The sequence below is a fragment of the Lemur catta genome, chromosome 1 (assembly GCF_020740605.2).
Source record: "Lemur catta isolate mLemCat1 chromosome 1, mLemCat1.pri, whole genome shotgun sequence".
NCBI classification, from domain to species: Eukaryota; Metazoa; Chordata; class Mammalia; order Primates; family Lemuridae; genus Lemur; species Lemur catta.
The window spans coordinates 103,679,666-103,704,724 of NC_059128.1; the positions used below are offsets into that span (position 1 = coordinate 103,679,666).

The 25,059-nt window shown below is 49.8% G+C and overlaps 2 protein-coding genes and 1 pseudogene across 7 annotated transcripts; 1 reads left to right on the top strand and 2 right to left on the bottom strand.

The window, feature by feature from the left end:
- Window positions 1-4,327: 4,327 nt before the first annotated feature.
- LOC123624428 lies at window positions 4,328-7,331 on the bottom strand (annotated as a pseudogene).
- Window positions 7,332-7,379: 48 nt separating this feature from the next.
- Window positions 7,380-15,592, top strand: MPI (mannose phosphate isomerase). Of its 4 annotated transcripts, none has more exons than XM_045532250.1 (8): window positions 7,380-7,458; window positions 7,916-8,043; window positions 8,784-8,984; window positions 9,749-9,890; window positions 10,501-10,683; window positions 13,545-13,718; window positions 14,373-14,581; window positions 14,880-15,592. In XM_045532250.1, exons 1-8 carry the CDS (start codon window positions 7,443-7,445, stop codon window positions 15,096-15,098), a joined length of 1,272 nt encoding a protein of 423 aa, XP_045388206.1. In that variant the 5' UTR covers window positions 7,380-7,442; the 3' UTR covers window positions 15,099-15,592. The 4 variants fall into 4 exon arrangements, with proteins under 4 accessions (XP_045388206.1, XP_045388214.1, XP_045388198.1 ...); XM_045532258.1 differs by having other exon boundaries at window positions 7,406-7,458; window positions 8,768-8,984; XM_045532242.1 differs by lacking the exon at window positions 7,380-7,458 and having other exon boundaries at window positions 7,830-8,043.
- Window positions 15,593-19,565: 3,973 nt separating this feature from the next.
- On the bottom strand, window positions 19,566-23,557 carry FAM219B (family with sequence similarity 219 member B). Of its 3 annotated transcripts, none has more exons than XM_045532280.1 (5): window positions 23,256-23,557; window positions 22,978-23,065; window positions 22,156-22,233; window positions 21,662-21,710; window positions 19,566-20,189 (listed from the first exon to the last, which is right to left on the bottom strand). In XM_045532280.1, exons 1-5 carry the CDS (start codon window positions 23,467-23,469, stop codon window positions 20,022-20,024), a joined length of 597 nt encoding a protein of 198 aa, XP_045388236.1. In that variant the 5' UTR covers window positions 23,470-23,557; the 3' UTR covers window positions 19,566-20,021. The 3 variants fall into 3 exon arrangements, with proteins under 3 accessions (XP_045388236.1, XP_045388244.1, XP_045388254.1); XM_045532288.1 differs by having other exon boundaries at window positions 20,105-20,189; window positions 21,507-21,710; window positions 23,256-23,477; XM_045532298.1 differs by having other exon boundaries at window positions 20,110-20,189; window positions 21,552-21,710; window positions 23,256-23,477.
- Between the last annotated feature and the right edge of the window lie 1,502 nt (window positions 23,558-25,059).

Sequence of the window (25,059 nt, forward strand, 5' to 3'; positions counted from 1 at the left end):
GGCGGCAGAGGGAGGACTAACATGGATGTAAAAAAGGAAAAAATGTGCCGGCCCTGAACCAGCTATTGAGGCTTTTTAAAACGGGGTTATAAAATGACAGAGGACAGTTGAAAAACTACTACATCCTCTCCTTTCTTTCTTGTTGGTGACAGGTGGATAACAAATCCTTCGAGAATGTCCAAGTCCAAGAGTTGGATCTCCTGCCTTTCGTTGGAGAAGGGATTATCACAGGAGATAGGACTCTGTCCTCGAGATACGGTTGAGGTTTGGAGCTCACACCCTGCTGTTCGCTCCAAGCTCAAAAACTATTTATTTATTTTATTTTTTTCAAAAATTCTTTAGACTGTAAGAAAACAGATTCTGAAAAAAACAACTTTAAAAGAGAGATTTACATCTCTTTTCCGTCCATTCAACTCTTTTCAGAAGTTGCACAAAAAAGAACTCCTGCAGGGTGCCTGTTAGTGAGAGAACTCGTAGGATTGATCGTTAACTGTTACTGGGAAAATTGTAGAGTTAGATATTTTCCTGTTATTTTTACAAGGCAGCCCCTTTCAGTACAAGTGCTTTTTGTTACATGGATGAATTGTATAATACTGAAGTCTTGGTGCACCAGCCACCAGAATAGTGTTGTGAACTAAAATAAAATTTTAAGGCTCACCCCCTCACACTGGCTGACTGAATGGACCCCCCCTTGTGGCCAAAGTGATATCCCAAAACTAAATTGCCTGCCAGGAGGAGGGAGGTCAGACAGGCCTCATGCCTCTCTTCTTGGGGACATCCTTTGTAACCCATTAACAGGCCTAAGGCTACAAACCTGCAGGTCCTCAATTTACACAACAAATATATGTCTAGTGGCTCATCTCTGATAAACAGCAACTACGTTAAAACATTACAAGCCTTTAGACAAAGCTTCATGTCTTTAACCAATTACAAGTCAAAGAATCTATTTTTTTTTTTTTTTTTTTTTGAGACAGAGTCTCACTCTGTTGCCTGGGCTAGAGTGCCCTGGCGTCAGCCTAGCTCACAGCAACCTCAAACTCCTGGGCTCAAGCCTCCCGAGTAGCTGGGACTACAGGCACGTGCCACCATGCCCGGCTAACTTTTTCTATATATTTTTAGTTGTCCAGCTAATTTCTTTCTATTTTTAGTGGAGACGGGGTCTCGTTTTTGCTCAGGCTGGTCTCAAACTGCTAAGCTCAAATGATCCGCCTATCTCGGCCTCCCAGAGTGCTAGGATTACAGGTGTGAGCCACTGTGCCCAGCCCAAGTCAAAGAATCTTTAAACCCACCTATAACCTGTAAGCCCCCCCCCCCCCCCGCCACTTCGAGATGGCCCACTTTTTCAGGCCAGACCAATGTATGCCTCCCACGTATTGATTTACAACTTTACCTGTAACTGCTGTCTCCCTGAAATGTATAAAACCAAACTGTAACCCAGCCACACCGAGTCCACTTGGTCAAGGCTTCTTGGGAGTGCCTGCGGGTCATGGTCCTCAAATTTGCCTCAGAGTAAATCTCTTTAAAATTATTTTACAGAGGCCGGGTGCGGTGGCTCACGCCTGTAATCCTAGCACTCTGGGAGGCCGAGGTGGGAGGATCACTCAAGGTCAGGAGTTCAAGACCAGCCTGAGCAAGAGTGAGACCCTGTCTCTACTAAAAATAGAAAGAAATGATTTGGACAGCTAAAATAAATAAATATACATATATATATATAAATTAGCTGGGCATGGTGGCACATGCCTGTAGTCCAAGCTACTAGGGAGGCTGAGGCAGTAGGATGGCCTGAGCCCAGAAGTTTGAGGTTGCTGAGCTAGGCTGATGCCATGGCACTCTAGCCTGGGCAACAGAGTGAGACTCTGTCTCAAAAAAAAAAAATTATTTTACGGAGTTTGGTCTTTTTTTTTCATTGACAGTGTCCATCGCACCTGATCGGTAGATTTTCATCCCTCAACCCCATCCCACCCTCCAAGACCCACTTTTCTCATCTATATCTCATAGGGTTGCCTACAGAATTGAAGAAAAAAGCAAACTGTTTTTCTACCTCTTTTCTCACAACTGTAGACTCCTCTATAGTCACTCAACACCACACTTCTGACGCCAGGTGTGTGGGGGTTGTTTCCTCCCACACCAAGCAATTCTCCAGTGGACACCAACTAGATGTCCTTCAATTCAATTCTGGAGTTAGTGTCAGATCCCACAGGTCAGTCCCACAAGACTGTCCCCACCAACTTCATATGGCAATCCGAAGACCCAGGTTGTAACCTGTTCCTTCTGAATAACTGGTATTAATCAGGATTCCAATACCTTACTCACATTTACTGGTTTATTATAAAGGTGAGAGTAGAAAAATAGCTCAGAGCAGTCTGAGCTGTGTCAGGTATGCAAAACACATCAGGGGAGAGAGATACAGTATGCCACTTCAGTCTCATCTCACACCCACGCTGGGGGACAATTGTTTAAGTCATTTTGCTCCTACTTGCAGCCTTCCTCATCATCTTGTTTCTGGAATTTGTGGGACAAAGAACAATACATAGCCAATCAATAGCTGAGGTTATTTTAATATAAATTCTTGGTAAACAACTTAGAAACTGCCTCCTCTTTTCCTTTAAAGATCCACTAGTCCAAAAAAAATTTTTTAAAAATAAAAATCCACTAGTCCAAGGCGGGAGGATCGTTTGAGCTCAGGAGTTCAAGACCAACCTGAGCAAGAGCGAGACCCCGTCTCCACTAAAAATAGAAAGAAATGATCTGGACAACTAAAAATATATATATAGAAAAAATTAGCCAGGCATGGTGGCGCATGCCTGTAGTCCCAGCTACTCGGGAGGCTGAGGCAGTAGGATTGCTTGAGCCCAGGAGTTTGAGGTTGCTGTGAGCTAGGCTGATGCCACGGCACTCTAGCCTGGGCAACAGAGCGAGACTCTGTCTCAAAAAAAAAAAAGAAAGAAAGAAATTAGGTGGACAACTAAAAATATATATAAAAAATTAACCGGGCATGGTGGCACAGGCACATGCCTGTAGTCCCAGTTACTTGGGAGGTTGAGGCAGAAGGATTGCTTGAGCCAAGGAGTGTGAGGTTGCTGTGAGCTAGGCTGACGCCACAGCGCTCTAGCCCAGGCAACAGAGTGAAACTCTGTCTCAAAAAAAAAAAAAAAACAACAAAACCCTCTAGTAACTGCTGCTAATCTGGAGCCTATATTCTGGGCAACTTGAATCTTTGCTTCTAGGGTGTAGTCCTCAAACTTGGCCCCGATAAGCTCTCTGCGTATAAGTTTGCCTCTGTTTCTTTCCCTTTAGGTTGACAAACGATATTGCAAAGGATACAGATGAATAGCCAGATGGAAGAGATTCGTGGGGCAAGACATGTGGAAAGGGGTGTGGGGCTTCCATGCCCCTTCTGAGCACCACCCTCCAGGGACCTCTATGTGTTCAACTATCTGGAAGCTCCCCAAACCCAGTCCTTTTTGGGTTTTTATGGAGGCTCCGCTAGCAGGCATGACTGATTACATCACTGACTAGTGGTGATCTACTCAACCTGCGTTCCACTCCTCCCCCACAAGGTTGGGGGGGTCGAGCTGAAAGTTCCAACCCTCTAATCACTGGGTTGGTTCCCCTGACAACCAGCCCCCTTTCAGAGGCTATCCAGGAGTCCCCAGCCCCCAGTCATTCATCAGCATACAAAAAGGCACTTGTTACCTCTTAAGAGATTACAAGGGTTTCGGAAGCTGTGTGCCAGGAAATGGGAGGGAGATGAAATATATACTTAATAATATCATAAGAATGAAGTGAGAGAATTCTTAGAAAGGGCTTTGCATAGTATCCAGTGTATAACAAATAATAAAAGTTAGTTGCTATTGTAGTTTGGACCCTCTGCTAAGCCTCAAACTCCTGGCCTCAAGCGATCTAACTGGCACATATGTGAAGCTGAATCAGACATATGAGCTAGAAGAGGAGAGAGGAAAGCAGATCATCACTAGATAATAGAATGTGACCAGTTCTACTAGAGGTTGTCGATCTAAAAGGAAGAGGCTGAGGCCATCTGGTCACGTTGGCTCACACCTATAGTCCTGGAAGGCCGAGGTGTGAGGATCCCTTGAGGTCAGGAGTTCAAGACCAGCCTGAGCAAAAGAAAGACCCCATCTCTACAAAAAATAGAAAAATTAGCCAGCCTGTAGTCTCAGCTACTTGGGAGGCTGAGGCAGAAGGATTATTTGAGCCCAGGAGTTTGAGGTTGCTATTAGCTGTGATGATGCCACTGCACTCTAGCAGGGCTGACAGAGCATGACCCTGTCTCCAAAAAAAAAAAATTAAGGAAGATGCTGAGGCACAAAATATGAAGAGTTTACTTGAGCCAAAGTGAGGACAACTGCCCAGAGGGCTTAGACACAAGTAACCGTGGATGTGAGCTCTGTTCCATCTTTCTTAAAAGGAGGTTTTTGAAGTCAAAAAAAAGGGGGACAGGGAGTAGCCTGATACAAAGTTGTTTGTCGGGAATTCTCACTGGTTTACAGAAATAACATTGATTAGTGATTGGCTATACATTGTTTATATATATATATATCATAGGCACTGTCAAGTTTTATAAAAGAAAAAATTTGCACAATTTACTTTTCACCAGTCTGTTCTGGCATGCTTCTAATGATATCAGAGTCACCTGGATCAATGGTAGCCAGTGTGCATACTCTGTAGTATTTTCCATATGCTGTACCCAATTCAATATTATCGCCACTGTATGATGGACACCAGTTTTGGCTAACATGGCATAGTACTCTATTTCAGATTTCCTCAAAGCTGGGCAGTTGCTGGCGAGGATGACCAATTTCGCTTTGCCTTTTCCGATCATCTTCAGAGTCTGTTTGTACCCTAGCACATACTTTCCATTTTTCATAACAAGTTGGAGCCTTGAGTTGATAGACTCCAACGACTTTTTCGTCTTCTTTGCGGCCACCATCTTCCTACCTTAGGTGTGGGATGGCCCCCAACCTAGAACATACAAAGGACATGACAGGAAGTTTAGGATCTGGAGTTCCAAACAGCAACCCACAGGGATACCGGCGCGGTCCAACCTCGGCCTGGTGGAGCCCACTCACCAAGCTGGCTATACATTGCTAAACTACAGAGTACGGGTTATAGTGTCCTGTATGGTATGACATTGTTAGGTTAATTTATAGCTACTTATAGCACTAGCAAGCAGTTTCAAGAGATGAATACATATGTGTCAGGATCTAGAAAAGAAAGAAAAAAGAAATAAAGAAAGGAAAGAAAAGAAAAGAAGGAAGGGGAAAAAAAGAAAAGAAAAGGAAAGGAAAGGAAGAAAAGAGTTGAATAAACAGCTCAAAAGGAGGGGAGGGCAGGGCATGGGGGCCCACACCTATAATCCCAGCACTTTGGGAGGCTAAGGCAGGAGGATTGCTTGAGGCCAGGCATTGGAGACCAGCTGGGGCAAGACACCATCTCCACAAAAAATTTAAAACCACGCACCTGTAGTCCCAGCTAATCAGGAGGCTGAGGTAGGAGGATGGCTTGAGTCCAGGAGTTTTAAGTTGCAGTGAGTTATGATGATGCCACTGCACTCTATCTAGCCCGGGTAAGGGAGCAAGACCTTGTTTCAAAAAAAGGGGGGGTGGGGTGGGGACTAGGATGTGGTTGCTGTCTCATTTTAATGTCTCTCTGGGCCTGACAATTTAAAAGGACTCCCATTCCTCAGATAAAAGCGCTTTTCTCAAGATAAAGTAGGGAAGGATGGAGGGTTCTAGGTTCTCCAAACACTTTAGTTGCCCTTATAATTCAGTTTTCCTGTGTTGGTTGAAAGTGGCATGGGGACTCTGTCTGTCCCAACAATCTAAGTTCTTCCTTCCCTGTGCAGAGATACTATAAGGAAGTAACTCAGTCTAACTCTGTTTTCTGTGGTGGTAGTGGGGAGTGCTCTGAGAACCCCCTGGGCCTAAACTAATCCCTCATTGTTACCCAAGAAGGCTCATATGGCTGGAGGAGCAGGGGTGAGGGGAACGAGCAGTATTCCAGAGCAGGAGGTATTTGAGATAGCTGTTTGCATGATTCTTGTGTTTTCCATCTTACTATTCCGCAGTGTATGGTAAAACTTCCTTGGAAATGCAGGCTGATTTATCTGAGCCAGAGGACCCCAGGGGACACTGATGTCCACATCTGGGCAGAACATTACAGAGAAAACAGCACCCCCTTTCTCCTGGACATGTGTGGTAGAGGCTGTGGGAATCAGTGCATGACGGTGGCAGGGAATGAAGGGGGTAGAGTCAGGACTGTAATCCCCCACTCCAGGTTCCCTGGAGCTTTGACTGCTGTGCTCCTGGGCCCCTGCAGCTGGCTGCTCTCCTCCTAGGCTGTTGACTGAGGAGATCCGGATGTCAGAGTCTTTCTCCACATGATATAGCATGATTTCTGCTCAGCCAAGGCCCAGGCTCATCCTTCCTCATGTAGGGCTCTTGGTGACTCTCCCTAACTTCTGTGTGTGAGTTGGTGAGCAACTCAGCCTGGAGGAGGAGTCGGGGTTCCCAGGGAAGATTAGAGGAGCACAGGGCGCCGACTGCCTTACAGGCATCCCACATCATCCCCTCCGGCCCTCCAACAAGTGTGTCAGGCTGGCATTATTATCCCCATTCTACAGAGGAAGAAACCAATGTTCAGAGAGGTTAAGGGCCTGGCAAGTGACATTTACGGTCATTATCATTAGTAAGTCTCCACTTATACCACAGCAATTCATTGCTCACACCTCTAATTGCTGAGATGCTTCTCGGCAATTGTCTAAAAAGCTCTGCCCACTGCCTTTCCTCTCTGCCTGCCTCACTTCCCTCTGTCTTGCTCACTGTGCTCCAGCCACGCTGGCTTCTTTGCTCTTCGTTCCTGACCACGACAGGCACATTCCCGTGTTCCCACCTCAGTGCTCTTGCTCCGGCTGTGTCACCCAGAACACTCTTCCCTTCCTCTCCTCCAAGTCTGTGCTCAGATCTCACCTTCCAATGAGGCTGAACCAGACAACCTTTTAAATTTTGCAAACTGCCTCCCACTCCCACCACCCCCTTGCTTTTGGAAGCCTTTATTACCTTTCAACGTACTACATGATTGTCTTATTTACACTTGTTCTTCTGTCTTCCCTTCACCAGAACGGAGGCTCTGCAGAGAGGCAGAGGGAAAGTTTTCTTGTTCTCTGATGTATCCACCGTGGCATTTAGCAGGTTTTCGACAACTCTGTGCCCTGCGAAGGAAGGAAGGAAGGAATACTGAGACCCAGGGAACCTTCCTGATAGGCGGCGGGTGGCAGAGGGCTTCGGAGCGCCTGACCCGGTGCACCGGGAGCCGCGCGGGCGCTCCGGGAACTACGTTTCCCGTGAAGCCCCGGGCGCAGACGGCCGCGGGTGCTGCCGGGAAGGGCATACGTGTGTTAACCCAGGGCCGGTACGGCGAGGATGGCTGTTCCCAGAGGTCAGGGGCTGTACCGGGTGTGGGCGAGCGTGGTGGGGGCCGCGTCCTGGGGACGAATCCCGGCATGATCTGCCAGGTCGAGCCCACTCCCGGGGCTCCGCGGGAAGATGGCTGGGCACCGGGCGGGGGGGGGGCACCTGCGCTAGGGATTGTAACCCTCGAGGGGAGGCGGCTCCGCTCTTCCTGGCCGCATCACTTCGAGACCGGGTACCTTGGGCTGGGTACCTCCCGCTCCCTTCCCGTCTCCTCAGCGCAGCTCTGTGTGTCATGTCGGCACAAGGTCCTTAGTGCCCATCTTACGGTTGGAACACTGAGGCCTGCACAGGGGAGGCATCTCACCCAACAAGCTACGAACTCTGTCCCCAGTGAGAACCCCCAGCTCTTGCCTGGTTTCCCCAGCCACTAGGGTCAGGCCTGAGGAGTGGAATGGAAGCTGACCCTCTGTCTGTGTCCCCAGTGTTCCCACTTTCCTGTGTGGTGCAGCAGTATGCCTGGGGGAAGATGGGTTCCAGCAGCGAAGTGGCACAGCTGCTGGCCAGCAGTGACCCACTGGCCCAGATCTCAGAGGACAAGCCCTATGCAGAGGTGAGACCCAGGCTGTGTTTCAGCCCGCCCTACCCGCAGGGGAGATGAAAGGGCATACGCTAGCTGGGAAGAGTGGGGGCAGCAAGGAGGGAGGGGACCCTCTTGGCTCTTCAGATCTCCACAGGTTGATGCACCAGATAGTGGCACCAGAAGAAGAGAGGTTTGTCACAATAAGCTGGCATTTCCAGTACTGTCCTTCCCCATACCACTCAGCACTTAGTGAATTTTAATTTAGTCCTCTTTGACAATTTTTTTACTTTGACTATTTTTTGTGTTTGTATTAACCTAAAATATTATTTCTCCTGCCTACTTAATGGAGAAAGGCCAAAGGGTAGGAAGGCTTTAGCCTCTGCTTCTGAGACTGGAATAAATGAATGTTAAGCTTTCACAGAACCATTTGAGAGGCGTACCTTTTCAGTGACTTTGACAGTGCAGGTGTCATTCTCCTCAGTGGACAAATAAAGAAACTACGCCTGAAGAAGGGAAATAACTAGCGCAACTCTCCATAGCTGATTAGACGCAGACCCTAGATAAGGGCCTGGATCTCCTGACTTCTGGCATTCTGGGGTCTCTTGCCTCCCCGTATGTCCATGGTGGCATGAGCACTTGTACTCAGACCCGGGAGGCCCGTTCCAGGACTCAGCTGCTGTGTGGGGAGCATAGCATAACTGGGATTGGGGCAGGCCAACTAGGGGTGCCAGGTTCTCCCCCCTTCCCTTCCAAGCCTCCTGTCTTTCCAGCTGTGGATGGGGACACACCCTCGGGGAGATGCCAAGATCCTTGACAACCGGATCACACAGAAGACCCTAGGTCAATGGATTGCTGAGAATCAGGACTGCTTGGGCTCAAAGGTCAAGGACACCTTTAATGGCAACCTGCCCTTCCTCTTCAAAGTGCTCTCAGTTGAAACAGCCCTGTCTATCCAGGCACACCCTAACAAGGTACAGGACCAGAGTAGGGTACAGAGGTCAGGGTAGGGAAGGAAGGGCTTATATCAAGGCCCACCCATGACTTTTATTGCTGCTTTTACCCCACCCATACCAGGCTCCTGGCCAAGGCTAAATCCAGGTCTGACAAGTCCCGATTTAGCTCTGTAAAGCCACGTGGTGGTGAATACATGCCGCAGCTAAGTCTAAGTGAACAGCTGACTAGCCTATGCCAGGGGAGTTTCTCTAAACTCGTTCCTAGGGGCTTATCCCTGGTCTCCCTTCACCCTGCCCAGGTCTGTTCATATTTGCTATTTCCCACCTGCTCTCTGGGAGAGTTCAACTTGCAGGGCAGGGCAGTTCCAACCCCATGGAGTCTTCTGTGCAAGCCCCCGAGTTCCATCCTAAGCAATTATCCGTCCAAACTCCTCATTTCTACATAGGCAAAGTAAGGCCTATCTAGAGAAGGGAGGGGTTTACCCAAAGTCACTACAGCTTACTTGTGTCAGAGCTTGGCCTGAAATTTGAGTTTCCTGATTCACAGGCCAAGCCTCTTAAAGTCGGCCCCAGTTCTCCCCTAGATTTGGCCCATTTCTCTGCCCTGGGTAAACTAAGCCCCAAGTTTCTGCATCATGCCTTGACTGGGCCTGTTGCCAGAGGTAGGAAGCCACTGCTGTCTTGCAACTGGGGTGGGTGGAGAGCAGGGGCTGGGTGGCACTGGTGTTCCCGCTGGTGATAGCTGCACCCTGACTGTCCTCCTTCCTCTGGCCACCCCATAGGAGCTGGCAGAGAAGCTGCACCTTCAGGCTCCACAGCACTACCCCGATGCCAACCACAAGCCAGAGATGGCCATTGCCCTCACCTCGTTCCAGGGCTTATGTGGCTTCCGGCCAGTTGAGGAGATTGTAACCTTTCTGAAGAGTAAGGTTGGGCAGAATGCTGAGGGCATGCATATTGGGCCTGGGATGCATGGGGAATTCAGACCAGAGTGGGAACAGTGGCAGAGAACAGAGGCTAAATGTCACAGGAACCCAAGGGCTTGTTGGCCTCATGAAGCAGTTTTTTTTTTTTTTTTTGTAATTTCAGCATATTATGGGGGTACAAATGTTTAGGTTACGTATATTGCCCTTGCCCCACCCAAGTCAGAGCTTCAAGCATGTCCATCCCCCAGAAGGTGCACACCACACCCATTAGGTGTGTGTATACCCATCCCCTCCTCCCCCCACCATCTGCCTGACACCCGATGAGTGTTATTACTATAGTGCACTGAAGTGTTGATCAGTTAAAACCAATTTGATGGTGAGTACATGTGGTGCTTATGAAGCAGTTTTTGGAGCCTCTGGGCCAGGCCAGTGAGATGAGGCTCAGGAGTGGTTGCCAAGGGCTGGTGGTGAGTGGCTGGTTTTCACTGCTTAGCATTGCCTGGCTCCTTGGTTAGGGTTGGGATGGGGAGGCCTCCTTCACCTCCCCACTCCTGTGTGTTCCATCTTAACCATTCCTGATACGGGCCCTGGGCCTGGCCTTCCTCTAGAGGTGCCTGAGTTCCAGTTCCTGGTTGGAGATGATGCGGCAGCACAGCTGAAGCAGAGCATGAGCCATGACTCCCAGGCTGTGGCCTCTGCTCTGCAGAGCTGTTTCTCCCACCTGATGAAGAGTGAGAAGAAGGTGGTGGTAGAGCAGCTCAACCTGTTGGTGAAGCGGATTTCCCAGCAAGGTGGGCATGGTTGTCTGCCTGGGTGGGTGCAATGCTTTGGTCTGAGCTCCTGGCATAGACACTAGGTTTCGGGGACAGGGTTCTCAACTCCTTTGTCCAAGTGGAACACCAAAAGGGGCCTAACTAGATGGCCTGTTGGCAACTTAACATTTCTTTTCCAGTCTTTGTGGATCGGGGCCCTAGGTTGAGTGCTACTTCCTAGCTGGTCGTCTTCCCTAGATCTGTGATCCCTAACCCCTGGGTCACAGACTGGTTGCGGTCTGTGGGGTCCATGACCTGCCCCAGGCCGCACAGCAGGAGGTGAGCAAAGGTGAGTTGGCAAAGGTTCATCTGCATTTACAGCTGTTCCCCATCGCTGGCATCACTACAAAAGCTCCACCTCCTGTCAAATCATCGGCAGCATTAGATTCTTATTTAACTTTATATATTTTTTTTATTTTCTTAAACAAAAAATACTATCACCTCACACTCTAAGCATTAGATGCTCATAGGAGCATGAACCCTACTGTAGACTGCACATGCGAGAGATCTAGGTTGCACGCTCCTTATGAGAATCTAATGCCTAATGATCTGAGGTGGAGCTGAGGTGGTGATACTAGTGCTGGGGAGCGGCTGCAGATACAGATTGTCATTAGCAGAGAGGTTTGACTGCACAATAAATGTAATGTGCTTGAATCACCCCCAAACCATCTCCCCCCGACCCCCGTGGAAATACCGTCTTCCATGAAACCAGTCCCTGGCTCTAGACGGTTGGAGGAGAGGACTCTTAGGATGCCTTCCATCTAGGTGTTCTGAGATTTTCCCTCACCCTGCACCTGCTCCCCACGGATGGACCTGTATTTTGGGGCTAGAGAGCAGGAAGGGGACAAGAGGATCCTCCCTGTCCTCCAAAGGCCTGATGCCTGGAGCTCTCAATCATTAGATCTTTCCTTAAATACCTGCTATGTGCCCCACCTGCTGTGCTAACTAAGGAGAGCTCAGGAAATGGCTGTGATGGGTGCATTCATGTCACCTTTGGCCTGGGGAGTCAATACAAGCAATGAGAAACACAAAGCAGAAGGGACTCTCAGCTGTGAGCTAATGTGGCAGTGAGGTCTCAGCTCCTTAGCCTGGCAGCCCAGCCCCTTCTCCAGGTGGCCCCAGAGCTCTCTTCTGGTTTTATCTTTATACTTTTTCCCCGCTACCTTTGAGCCACAGGCACCATTTGTTTTACCCAAACATACCTTATTTTTTGTTCATCGTTTTTTAGTGTTTGCTTGCATTTCCCTCCCCGTGGGGCTTGCACTCACAGCAGAACTGATTATTCCTGCACAGAGCGCTACATCCAGGTATAGCTCTTAGTACCTGTGAGGCTATGTCATCATGTGCACACTTGTTTTTTTTTTTTTTTTTGAGACAGAGTCTCACTTTGTTGCCCGGGCTAGAGTGAGTGCCGTGGTATCAGCCTAGCTCACAGCAACCTCAAACTCCTGGGCTTAAGCGATCCTACTGCCTCAGCCTCCAGAGTAGCTGGGACTACAGGCATGAGCCACCATGCCCGGCTAATTTTTTTGTATATATATTTTTAGTTGGCCAGATAATTTCTTTCTATTTTTAGTAGAGACGGGGTCTCACTCTTGCTCAGGCTGGTCTCGAACTCCTGACCTCGAGCGATCCACCCACCTCGGCCTCCCAGAGCTAGGATTACAGGCGTGAGCCACCGCGCCCGGCCTTGCACACTTGTTAAAACTGGGGTTTTCTCCAGGCAGGGACCTGTCTCCTTGACCTTTGTCTATGTCTCAGTGCTTAGCAGAGTGAGCATTCAGTAAGTCTTACGTGAACACTCGGAAGCACCCTCCAAACTGGACCACCTGGTTTCTTCATTGTGAAGAGCACACTCTGCTTTTACTTACAAATACCCTGCCCCCAACACCGAAGGAAATTGCTCACCCTGGTCCTGCCCCTTTCTAAGAGGTCTGCCCTCACCACTCTAGCCCAGACTGAGCTCATCTTCCCTTGGTCAGTCTCCAGGACACATGTTGGCCCTTGGCACATTCTGGCTCATGCCATCTAGGGTGACCAACCATCCCACTATGCATGGGACTGAGAGATTTCCTGAGACATGGGACTTTGGGTGTTAAAACTTTGGGAAGGTCCTGGGCTAATAGGCACAGTTGGTTACCCTTCATGGAACTCTTTTGGGTTATCTCCCTAAGTAGACTTTGAGCTCCAAGAGCAGTGGCTCTCAACCAAGGGACGTTTAGCATTTGTCAGGGGACATTTTTGATTGTCAAAATCTGTCTTGGGGAGTGCTAGTGGTATCTTGTGGGTGGAGGCCAGGGATGCTGCATCCAGCAGTGCACAGGACAGCTCCAACAAAGAATTACCTACCCAGGCCTGGCACAGTGGCTCACGCCTGTAATCCTAGCACTCCTGGAGGCTGAGGTGGGAGGATCACTTGAGCTCAGGAGTGCAAGACCAGCCTGAACAAGAGTGAGACCCTTTCTTTACTAAAAATGGAAAAAATTAGCTGGGCGTGGTGGTGCACGCTTATAGTCCCAGATACTAGGGAGGCTGAGGCAGGAGGATCACTTGAGCCCAGGAGTTTGAGCTTGCAGTGAGCTGTGATGACACCACTGCACTCTAGCCCAGGCGACAGAGGGAGACTCTGTCTCCAAAAAAAGAAAATATGATGAAAGATGGGGTGGAGTATCAAGGAAGGCTGAACCCCAAAGGGCTGGGGGTGTGGCCAAGAGGACAGACTCACCACAGCTTCTGTATTCCTGTGGGCAGGGACCTTCCCCAGGATTCCCCGGCCAAGGTGGGGCTGTGAACACCACTGAGTATCCCTAAGTGGCCTTGGGGTGTTCTGTGATCCTCAGTGGCTGCTGGAAACAACATGGAGGACATCTATGGCGAGCTTTTGCTGCAGCTGCACCAGCAGTACCCAGGCGATATCGGTTGCTTTGCCATCTACTTCCTGAACCTACTTACCCTGAAGCCAGGGGAGGCCATGTTTCTGGGGGCCAACGTGCCCCATGCCTACCTGAAAGGAGGTGAGCCACACTTCAGGAGTGAGCCCCACTGGCATCCCCCTTGGGCCTTATTTCCCCATCTGGACAAAAGAGCGAGAGGGTGGTTGAGACCTTCTCTAAGGACCATTCAGCTCTGACGTCTGGGGCTTCCTGTTGGACACAGCTTGAATCCTCCCACCAACCCCATGAGGTTATGAGACTACGTGATGTTAAGCCCTGTCAATAAGTGTGGGAAGCACACAGGCTACATTTGAACCCAAGCTATAATGGATCAAGGCTATTCTCTCCCTTGTATTTATTACACAGCCTTTGGATGTCTGTCCTACTCAGATTTTTATGTGAAAATATGCATGTTGCCACAGAAAGATGTGAAATTTTGACTGCTGGCTGTTTATCCATTCATGCCTAGGATTCTGTCATAAAAGTGGGAGACTAGAGTCAGGGAGGGTTGGAGCTCCCCAAGCCTCAGGGGTTAACATGACTCCCTCCTGACAGTAGTGGGTATCCTATCACCTGTTTCTAGTAGCAGCATTCTCCCACAGAATGCAGTTCCTGCAAATTTTTGCCAATCTCTGCATGGGGTTCATGGATCCTGGGTTAGGAGGCCCAGAACCGGAGGGCCAGCTCCAAGGCCTATATACAATAGCTTAGCACATGATAATTGTCTGTCCCCAGACTGTGTGGAGTGCATGGCCTGTTCAGACAACACAGTACGTGCTGGCCTGACACCCAAGTTCATTGATGTGCCAACCCTATGTGAAATGCTCAGCTACACCCCCAGCCCCAGCAAGGACAGGCTCTTTCTCCCAACACGGAGTCCAGAAGACCCCTACCTCTCTATCTATGACCCCCCTGTGCCAGACTTCACCATTATGAAGATGGAGGTGAGTGAGGGACCGCGGCGGGTGTCCTTTGTGTGGCATGAAAAACTCTGGCAAAGGTCACAATGTGGAGCATACCTGGGGCTGGGTTTCCTGTCAAGCTTGCTTGGTGGGGGATGGCCACAGGGCCTGCCCACTCCTCCCTGTACTGGAGACCACAGACGGGCCTCCATGCTGACAGAGCCTGAGCAACGGGGGAGAAGGCGCAGAGCTCTCCCTCAGGCCCTGGGGGTTGTCCTGGGCCCCTGAGCTGATGGGAGCAGAGTCTGAACTACACTGTCCTATCGTTTCTTCCGCCCAGGTCCCTGGCTCCATCACTGAATACAAGGTCTTGGCGCTAGACTCTGCCAGCATCCTCCTGATGGTGCAGGGAGCAGTGACAGCCAGCACACCCACAGCCCAGACAACAATCCCCCTACAGCGAGGTGGAGTGCTCTTCATCGGGGCCAATGAGAGTGTCTCACTGAAGCTTACTGTGCCTAAGGACCTGTTGATATTCCGTGCCTGCTGTCTGCTGTAGAGGCCACAGCTTCCCTAGCTCTCCTCTGCCAGTCACCCCAAATCCTGGCCAGCCTCACTTCCTTGGGCCCAGCCCAAGCCCCGTTCCCGTATCTGGACTCCCTTGGGTACATCCTGGAAGAGCTGGCGGGGAGGAGTGAGCTTGAAGGTAGTGACTCCTGAGTACACCCAGGCTGAACATCTTTGGCGAGGAGGGGCCTGATACTCCTTGTATCTGCTTGCCACTCCTTGCCACCCGAGCCAGACTTTTGCCAACTCCAAAGGCAGCAGCTCTGCTCCAGCCTATAGCATTAGGCTATCTGGTGAAATCTGTGACCCAGTATTAGCTCAGCATCTGGCAGAGCAAGAGGCAGGTAATTTCTAAGGACAGAGTTCTTGCCCTGGGACTGCCCATTTCCTAGGCAACAGAGAAGGAAAGGGAAAGGGCAGGCCTGTGCACTAGTGTTGACTACACTTCTTGCTCTGTCAAAGCAATTAAAGGTCATTTGTGTTGCAGCTGTGGGGTAAACAACACTGAGCCTTTGGCATTCCTGTCCCTAAAGTGGGCTGAAAGAGCCCTTTCTGGATGTGGTCCGGTTTTTGCTTTATTCCTATTTCATACAGCCTCCTGGGGGTGGGCAGGCCAGGCTCCAGAACCCTTTTATGGGAAGGAGTGGGAGAGGACGCCAACTTCAGCCTCAGATGCACAGCTTGTAGGCAGCTTGGGCCCTCCAGCCGTACAGAGAGAAGGTGGGTCTAAGGGTACACTAGTCATCAGTGCAAGATTTTTCGCTTCTATTTTTCAGTTGGCCCTAGAGCAGGGGTCAACAAACTAGGGCTGGCAGGCCAGTTTTGGCCACATCTGCTCATTTACATACCGCCTGGCTGCTTTCAAGCCACAATGGCAAAGTTTAGTAGCTGCACCAGACTGTATGGCCTGCAAAGGTAAAACCATTGATTGGCCCTTCACAGAGTTTGCCTTTCCCTTCTCTAGAACATACTCAATTATTGTAGATTACAGGGCCCCAGGGACAGACTGATCCAACTTAAAAAAAAAAATTTTTTTTATATGAAGGTGGGGGAGTGAGGTGGAGGGTTCAATTTCCTTTTTTTTTTTTTTTTTGAGACAGAGTCTCACTCTGTTGCCCTGGGTAGGGTGCTGTGGCATCAGCCTAGCTCACAGCAACCTCAAACTCCTGGGCTCAAGCGATCCTCCTGCCCCAGCCTCCCAAGTAGCTGGGACTACGGGTGCATGCCACCATACCTGGTTAATTTTTCTATTTTTAGTAGAGATGGGGTCTCAGTCTTGCCCAGGCTGGTCTCAAACTCCTGAGCTCAAGCAAGCCCCCTGCCTTGGCCTTCCAAAGTGCTAGGATTACAGGTGTGAACCACTGCACCAGGCCTCAATCCACTTTTCATTGTGAGAAGACCAGCTACCTTTCCTAAGCTAGCAGGGAGTACTTTAGGAGGCATCTGCTCTCCCTGTGTCCCCACTTCCACAGGTGGAACATACCTGTGCAAGAGGCCATCAGGCTATCTGTTGCTGCTGAGGTTTCTGACCTGCAAGCTTAGATCTGTCATTCTAGACCAAACACTCAGGCCACTGACTCCTTCCTGTGGGGTAAAGGATTAGACTCATAACAAAGAATGTTTCTGGACTTCTGTCCACACTAGGCCCCTATAAAACAGAGTTCCAGGAAGCCCCCTCAAAAATGTTTTTTTTTTAGGCCTCCAAATTTCCTTCAGCTAAATAAAGATGAGCTGGAAAGAAAGGGTCTGCTAAAGCAGTGGTCCCCAAGCTTTTTGGCACCAGGGACCGGCTTCATCAAAGACAATTTTTCCATTTTCCTAATAGGCCATGGCTCCAGGGGTTGGGGACTGTAGTGCTAAAGGGAACCTATCCTAAAGAGAAGTGATCTGCAAGGGCCTGTTCCACTCATGGTCTCCAATGAAATGGGCCCAAAATGATGCCTGTCAGGAAGAGTAGAAGTGGGGTCTCCAGGAGGAATTGCCACAGTTGGGCAATTACACTGTTTCTTCACTTCAGGATATCCATGCCTTTCTTAAAAATCCTATTGTAACACAGACACAGCTCAACTAGCATGAATGCTTTATTCTTATAAATATGCAGAGCTGGAGAAGTGCAGGTCAGGAGTTCTTTATCTATAGAGTAGTATGGAAATACTGTATGGTACCACTCCTATCTGTGAGGTAAGCCTAGAGACACCCCTCTCCCCAGGGGATTGTCACCTGAAGAACACCCAACACTCTGAAATAAGGCAGTTTGGCTCTGGGCACCTTGGTGCCTTTATTGGTGGTATTTTGGTATGTGACCCTTGGGCCCAAACAGCTGACCATTTCTACCCTACTTCACTGCATACTGTCCCTCCAAGTCCCTGCAGCTTTTTGTGTGTGTGTGTGTGAGAGAGAGAGACAAGGTCTCACTCTGTTACCCAGGCTGGAGTGCAGTGGTACAATCACAGCTCACTGCAACCTCCAATTCCTGGGCTCAAGTGATCCTCCTACCCCAGCCTCCTGAGTAGCTAAGACTACAGACATGTGCCCCCACGCCTTGCTGATTTTTTGAAATTTTTTGTGGAGACAGGGTCTTGCTATATTGCCCAGGCTGGTCTCAAACTCCTGCCCTGGTGCAATCTTCTCACTTTGGCCTCCCAAAGTGCTGGGATTACAGGCATAAGCCATGAGCCTGGCCCCCTGCAAGCTTTTTCTACAAGGTAATGCCTTCCTACATGGGGTCAACCAGCTTTGAAAGATCCTCTCCAGGGACAGCTGCAGCCAAATACACCTGTGTTGATTATTACAGGAACCACCCAGAGGGCCTTGGTTTTAGGGTCCTGCCCTCCTTAACCCTACCAGCTGCCAAAATGCCCAAGCTACTCTGCCCTAACCAACTCCCCCATAGAAATGTGGCTTCCACAGCCACCTTCTGGCCCACACTGGGTTTCCCACTACCACTGTCCTTCTTTATGTTGTCCTACATCTGATCCCTTTCCACATGTGTACTTCATGTTTACAGAAACCAGGAAGGCCTGGACACAGTCTCTGCGCATGGGGAAGGGGTTCAGAATGGAGATGCTCTTGCCCTCCACAGGCATTTGCACAGAGTGCTCTGAATGTTGGGGACCTGGGTAGAGTTGCAGAGTCCCAGTCCAGAACAGAATAACATCTGCCTCCCCTACTCCCCAGACCCCAAGCTGACGTGCCTCTGGTCTCTGTCCCATCTCCCTCCTGTGGTGCTGCTAGCTAGTAGAATAAATCAGCCCCTAGTTATTGTATATTCCTCGCAACCTTCCACAATTTGAGAGAAACACAAAGACAGGTAGGTGCTCATTAAGTACTATCAATAATAGGACTATCCCCACAAGGACAGCGGTCAGACAAGTAAGGCCTTATCTTTTTGTCTGACCTTCTCAGTCTTCTAATCACCTCTTGTAGAGCAAAAGGAAGCCAAACCATCCCTCATGTGCCTCTAGTGGTCCCAGGACACGAGTGAAGCAACAGACTGGACACTTTCCCACATGTGGCCTCTGCTCCAATTTCGACTACCGTACCCCTTGGGCTGGGAACCCTGTGTATGCCCACTGAAACCTCACCATAGTCGTGGGTGAGACAAAAAAAAAAAAAAAAAACTACTGAAAAACTAAATTCTACAAAGACCTGGTGTAGCAAGAGATGCTACCCATAGGGTCAGGGTAGGGGCAGTCACAGGGGAAATTATGCCTGTCTCTGCTGTGTTCAGGTTGGGGGCCGATAGGCTGTGTTATTCCCAGAGGTTTACTGTAAAGCCCAATACTGAATATTCACTGTGAAGACCATGCTGTGACCAGAACAATCTGGCAATAGAATGGTGCATGCTGGAATGAGGGAAAGCCCTCTGCACTGGCAGATTGATCTCCTCAGGCAGGGGCCTAGGAGCTGGCTTAGGCCTCTCCTCCCAGTCCTCTCTGTAAGCCTCTAGGCCAACGCCCACACAGCTGCACCATTATACCTACTCTGACTCACTGCTACTTCTCAAAAGTTTAAAAAGCTAAATAAGGCAGCACAACTGCTTCCTGCAGCTCCCTCTGCTGGTAATAACAAAAACTGCAAGCTCCTGGGGCCAGCCCAGTACCTTCAACCCAACCTTTAGCTGGACACCAGGTGGAAAGACTAGCCGAGACCAAGGAAATACAAATAAATAAATATGTACATGTTGGAACGGTTTTTCTCTAACTAGGGAAGGGCCCACCAGAGTCACTAAACCCACTCAGTTGGACCGGCTGGGGACGCCCCAGGTCCAGGGATTCTGAAAGTCATGATCCTGTTGGGTCATTAAGCAACCTGCTGTAATACCACCATAGCTAGACAGGTGTAACCTGAAGAGGGACAAAGGGACCCAATTTACGCTCTCTTAAAGGTATACCTGTAACCCATCTTAGAGCTGGGAAGAGGAATTTCCCGAACTGGTCTCAAACAGTTAAATTCTTCAGATTCCTAGCTACAACCCATAAAGTGCTATTTTCTGCCTCCATACCACACTATCCAGCATAGACTGGGCACAAAAGCTCTCTTTTTCCCCCTCCTAAAGCACCATGACAAATACCAGTCAAGATGGCTGCGAGTGTTTTCTTTTGCCACCTTTGTCACCCACCACGAAAATCAGAATTCCTCTGTTCCTGCCCTTATTAAAGTGCCTTCTCCAAACTCTGCTCCAACAGCAGAGGAAAACTGCAGAATTCTACCTCTCACCCAACACTCAGATGGAGACCCCTGGCCTGAGAAGCACCAGATAAGGGCTACCTGCAATGTCATTGACTTCCCAGAGGGTCAGTGCCTCTAGTGACTCTTCACTGACAGCAGTTCCCACTGCATTCTGTGAGCTATGAGGGGCCAACAGGGCTCTGCAGGCCTCATGGTGAACAGGGCCCATCTTGGAAGGTTATGTCTACTGGAGGGTACAGGAAGAAGAGTCCCCAAGACAGCACCAGCAGCAGGAGCATGTTGAAGAGGCCATAGGCTTAGGCGGAATGAGGTCTAAGTCCTCATCATCTGGAATCTCATCCAGGTGATACCCATCCTGGAGCAGCTGCCGGCTCACATCCTGGTTCACCTGCTAAGAGAAGGAAAGGAGGGAACTAAGCCAAGATGCAAAGCAGAAATAACTGCCCCAAAGATGGGCCCCCATTCCCTTACCAGGGCTTCCTGTCCATGTTCCACTCCTAGGCCAACCCCACACATCTCTGAACTACAAAAGGAAGAGCCACCTTCTCCTAGTTGGGCCTTACCCAGCAGTGAGCCTTGGCTTCACTGTCACTGACCCCCACAGGAGCTGTTCTCACTAAAGATCCTTAGACATCTGATATAAATACCAAATTCCAGATTATGTACCTTTCCCACTGGGAACCCAGACTGATCCCTCTCAAGGCTGAATATGGGACAATGATAACAGAACAATGCTGCAAAGTAGTGGAAGAATATGGGTTACAATAGAACGGGGTGGGAAGCAGCTTTGTCTATATTGCCAGTTAGACCTATTAGCCTTCAATATCAGCAGAGCTGGATCCCTGCAAAATGGAACCTGTCAGCCTGGCATCACTGAGCAGAAGGAAAATAAATAGGGCTAAGAAAAACTATAGGACTTCCTCTGGTTCTTTGGTAAGTTTTCTTAGTTTTAACACTTAGGCACTCAAGGAGAACATAATTTGCAAACTGCCTCTAACTCTTTGGCAGAAACTCAAGAGATTAGCCAAGGATTTCCAGGAGAATAAGAAAAAAATACCGGCAGTGTACAGTCTCTAGCACCTCAGCTCTGTCAAAAGGAGTAAGCTGTACATGCCAGAACTTTATGTCCCTGTGTTTCTGTCTGGGAAAATCCCTCTGGAAACATGTCCACAAGGCCAGCCCAGGAATGCTTCGGTCTGAGTTTCCATAGATGGAACAACTGAAGGAACAGAAGTTGTTTGGCCTGGAAGAAAGCAAGCTTGGTGGAGGAGGGACAGGAATGCTAACCTCAGATAAAAGACATCATAAGAAGGAAGACTAGAGTTACTGTGTGACACTAGAAGACAGGACTAGGACCAATGAGTCCAGGCTACAAGAAACATTTCAGATTAATAGGGAAGACCTCTCTAAGAGCTACCCAAAGAAGGAACTGTGTTTGTGTTGGAGGGAGGGTGGGCAGCAAGGCTTCTTGGAGATAGTGAGTACCCAGCCACAAGAAGCATTCAAGTAAGCAGAGTCTAGTAAACACTTAGGTGGAATCTATCAAGAGGATTCCTTTTCTTTTTTCTTTGTTTTTTTCCAAAAAACTAGATAAAGTAGAAGAGGATTCCTTTTCTAAGCTGTAGCCTACAAGACTTTTGAGGCCACTTCCAGCCCTGATGGTATATGGTCTCCTGGATTTTCAACAGCCCTCCTCAGACACCTATACCTCTGGCTGGGGGAAGAGGGCAGAGTGGAAGATCGAAGAACAGACCAGAAGTCTGGCACAGTGCTGTGCACCCAGCAGGCACCAAACAAGCATGTGGCAGTGGCGGTGATGCTGCCTGCAGCCCGGCCCCGCGCAGAAACGTGCTCTGGACTTGCCTCTGCAGAGGAATACCCCGAGGAGTATCTGGATTCCAGCTCCCCATCACTAGGAGAAAAGGCAAACGGTCAGTTCAGGGGGACGCCTGTGGAGCACAGCTGCAAACAGCAAGGTGGAGAGCATGCAAGGGCATCTGGAAGACTTGTGAAGCAAAGACTTCACACCCTAGAACTCAAGCCCAGAATGTGCCTTGAGTAAAAGTGGTTCCCTCAGTTGGATCTGGTAGGGACAGGGTCACTCTCACTAACACTGCAGACGTAATACAGCAGGATGGTTCCCCCAGATAGCATTGGTGCTTCAAATCCTAGAGCAGCATGATTACCTATGAGTCAGCTAACCAAGCCATCCCGGGAAGGGATGATGCTCAGAAGATAAAAGAACTGGAATGTACACGAAGGACCTCGGAGGAGACAGAGAACAAGCAAAGGCACCAAGCCACCTGCAGTTCTAGCCAAGTCCCTCCCGAAGGGATGTTTCCAAGGGAAGGACTCACCTGTCAGAGTCGAGGGACACCAGGTTTTCATCTGGACTCTGGCTAAGAGCAGTATACCCCTTGTTAAATTTCACTGACCTGAGGGGAGATGGGGAAGAAGAGACCAAGCATTGATGAAAGCACTAACATTTCACAGGAAAAGCCAGAGTCCTTGCCGCTACAGAAAAAGAACTGACTGCACTACTCCTGACTTGCCTTTTACCTGGTCACGCAGCCACCACTGCCTGCAGCTCCATGTACATATTCTTCATTCCACTCCTCCCGCCCTGTTCTTGAGAAAAAGCACACCCCTTTCATGAACCAGGAAAAGCACTCTCCCTCTTCCCCCTACTTTATTTAACCAGAGGACAGAAAAACTGCAAGTCCTTGGGCAAATCCCTCCACCTCTCCAAATTTTAACTCTTATCTGTAACAGGAGGCACTGGATAAGGTATCATTCAGCTCTAAGAGTTTTACTATTCTGTTTATAAAACAGAAAACAAAAAAACAAAAACGACACTAGCCATTCCCACACTGCTCCCCATCCTCACTCCTTGGGGACTCCAGCCATCACTCTCCTCCCTAACTTGGAAACTCAGAGAGTGAATGATCCTGTGCAATGACAGAACTCCCTTATTCCAAAGCCCTTTCCCTGATACTATCACATCTTTAAAGGAAAAGAGGCTGTCCTTCCCATTTTAAAGATAGGAACCTGACAGGTTGCCGTCAGGGGAATCACTAGCTCGGCCTTAATCGACGTTAGGACCCTGTCTCCCAGCCTGAGTGAGGATGAAGGACTTTTCTGAAAGCTGTCGGCATAGAAGTGGTGGCGCCTGCTGAGACCTTTTCCCTGAAGAGTCGGGGCGGTTCGGCGAGGACCCCAGCATGCCCTTTCTCCGCAGAACGGCCTTGGCCAGGTCCCGGTGCTTCTCTGGAAGTTAAAGGGCCCGGGTCAGCCGGATCTTCCCCACTCTGCCGTGTCTCCCGAACTCGCTCTTTCCGAACGACTTTCAGGGGCGGGAGCAGGCTGCAGCTAACCCATTCCCTTTGGGGGCGAAGCCCAGCGGCGTTCCGGAGCCCGCCCGGGCGGAGACCTCCCCCCACCATCGGGCTACACTCACGCAGCTTGGCCTGAATGGAGGGTGCGCGAGTCACCATGTAGGGCCCCCGCTTCTCCACGGCGGCGGGGGTGCGCTCCCCTGGCCGGAGAGCTCTGCTACCACTCTGTCCGGAGGGTGGGCCCGCAGTTCCTGGAGCTCGGTCCGTGGCCCCGCCGGGTCGGGGTCCCCGGGCAGGAGCCCGCAGCGAACGCCCGTCGGGCTCCACTGTCGCCATGGCCTGGCCCCGCCCCGCCGAGTGGCGCAGCCCAGTCCCGTGCCTAACAAGGCGACCGCCAGGCGGCGCGGGCTCCCCTCCGGCAAGATGGCGGCGCGCAGGCGCAGGTGTCTCCTCCGGCCCTTTCCGGCCGCGCCGCTGGAGCCGGCCCGGCAGTTCCGCCCTTCCGTGAGGCTGGGTAGCGCGGGTCCCGCTGTCTGGGCTCACTTCGGAACTTGCAGTCGGTCTGAACCTGGCGATATTTAGCCTCAGTTCTGTTTCTAGTCGGAATTAAATACTGATATTGGGGGGCCGCGGGTGTGTGTCGGCGCGCGCGCCCTCGGCGCTCCTCGCAGGTCATCTCGCCGCAGCGGAGCTGACTCGGGAGGGCTTTGCTTGCACTGAAAAGAGCCGAATGAGGAAGAGAGGTATCAGGCCCAAGAGATTCAAGGACCTTGTTGAGGTGACACAACTAGAGGCAGTTCCTGGGCTGATCGATCTGACGCCAAACCCCCTGGTTCTTTGCAAGACCACGCAGCTCCTGAGACCTTGGACGAGGCCTGATCCTTTGTAGGCCTCAGTTTCCATATTTTAAAGTGGAAGCAATGTCACTCTCCGTCCTACAGTGACAAAGGCAAAATAGGCGCTGGGAAGGAGGGTGAAAGTGCACTTTGAGTCTGTGTGGCAGGGTATGTGTCAAGGCTCTTGACTTCGTCGGCCCCCAAGGGATGTGCTTGTGGCTGGCTGGAAAAAAAAGCTCTATTTTTGGAGGAACTGCTAAATCTCATGAGGCTGTCCCTTGCCTAATTTATTGGCCTCCACAGGGTCGGTCAATAGTGTGCAACCTCTGAGCCCCCAGGGCCACCCAGACTGTTCAGCAGTGCTGTGTCTTGGGCAGAATAGGAGAAAAGAAAGAATTTACGGCTGAGGTTTTTAAAAATCAGAAGCACAAAGGAATCCTTACTATCTGGGTAGATTCCCTCCCCCTACCACCACCCATGCATGATCTGTTAGACTGTTTTTGATCTCCAGAAACAGCAATTTCATATGGCTCAACTTAATGTTTAATCCTCATGACTTCCCAATGAAGCGAGTAGTTACTCTTGTTATACAAATCTTGTATAACTCTTGTTATACAAATCTTGTTATACAAATGAGGCTTTGGCTGGTGTGGTGGCTCACGCTTTGGCAGGAGGCTCGCTTGAGCCCAGGAGTTTGAGTTTGAGGTTGCTAATGAGCTAAGCTGACGCAGCCCTCTACTCAGGGCAACACAGTGAGACTCTGTCTCAAACAAAACAAAACAAAACACCCAAACAAATGAGGCCTAAACTTGGTCAGATTTACCAGTTAAGTGATAAATCTGGAACTTGTATCCAGGTCCCTGTGGACTCCAAAGAAGTGGTTTTCTCCTTGCTGTACTGCCTGTTAAACTGATGGGAGACCTCACCAAGGGCTACAGAAAATGTCATCAAAACCCACTTGATGTCATAAAATCACCAGGAATGCATAGCAAAAGTTAGAGCCCGCATACATGCTCCCCCTGAATCTTCATCAGTGATGCTGTTAATTGTGATTGAACATAGACTCTGAAGCCAGATTATTTGCTCTATC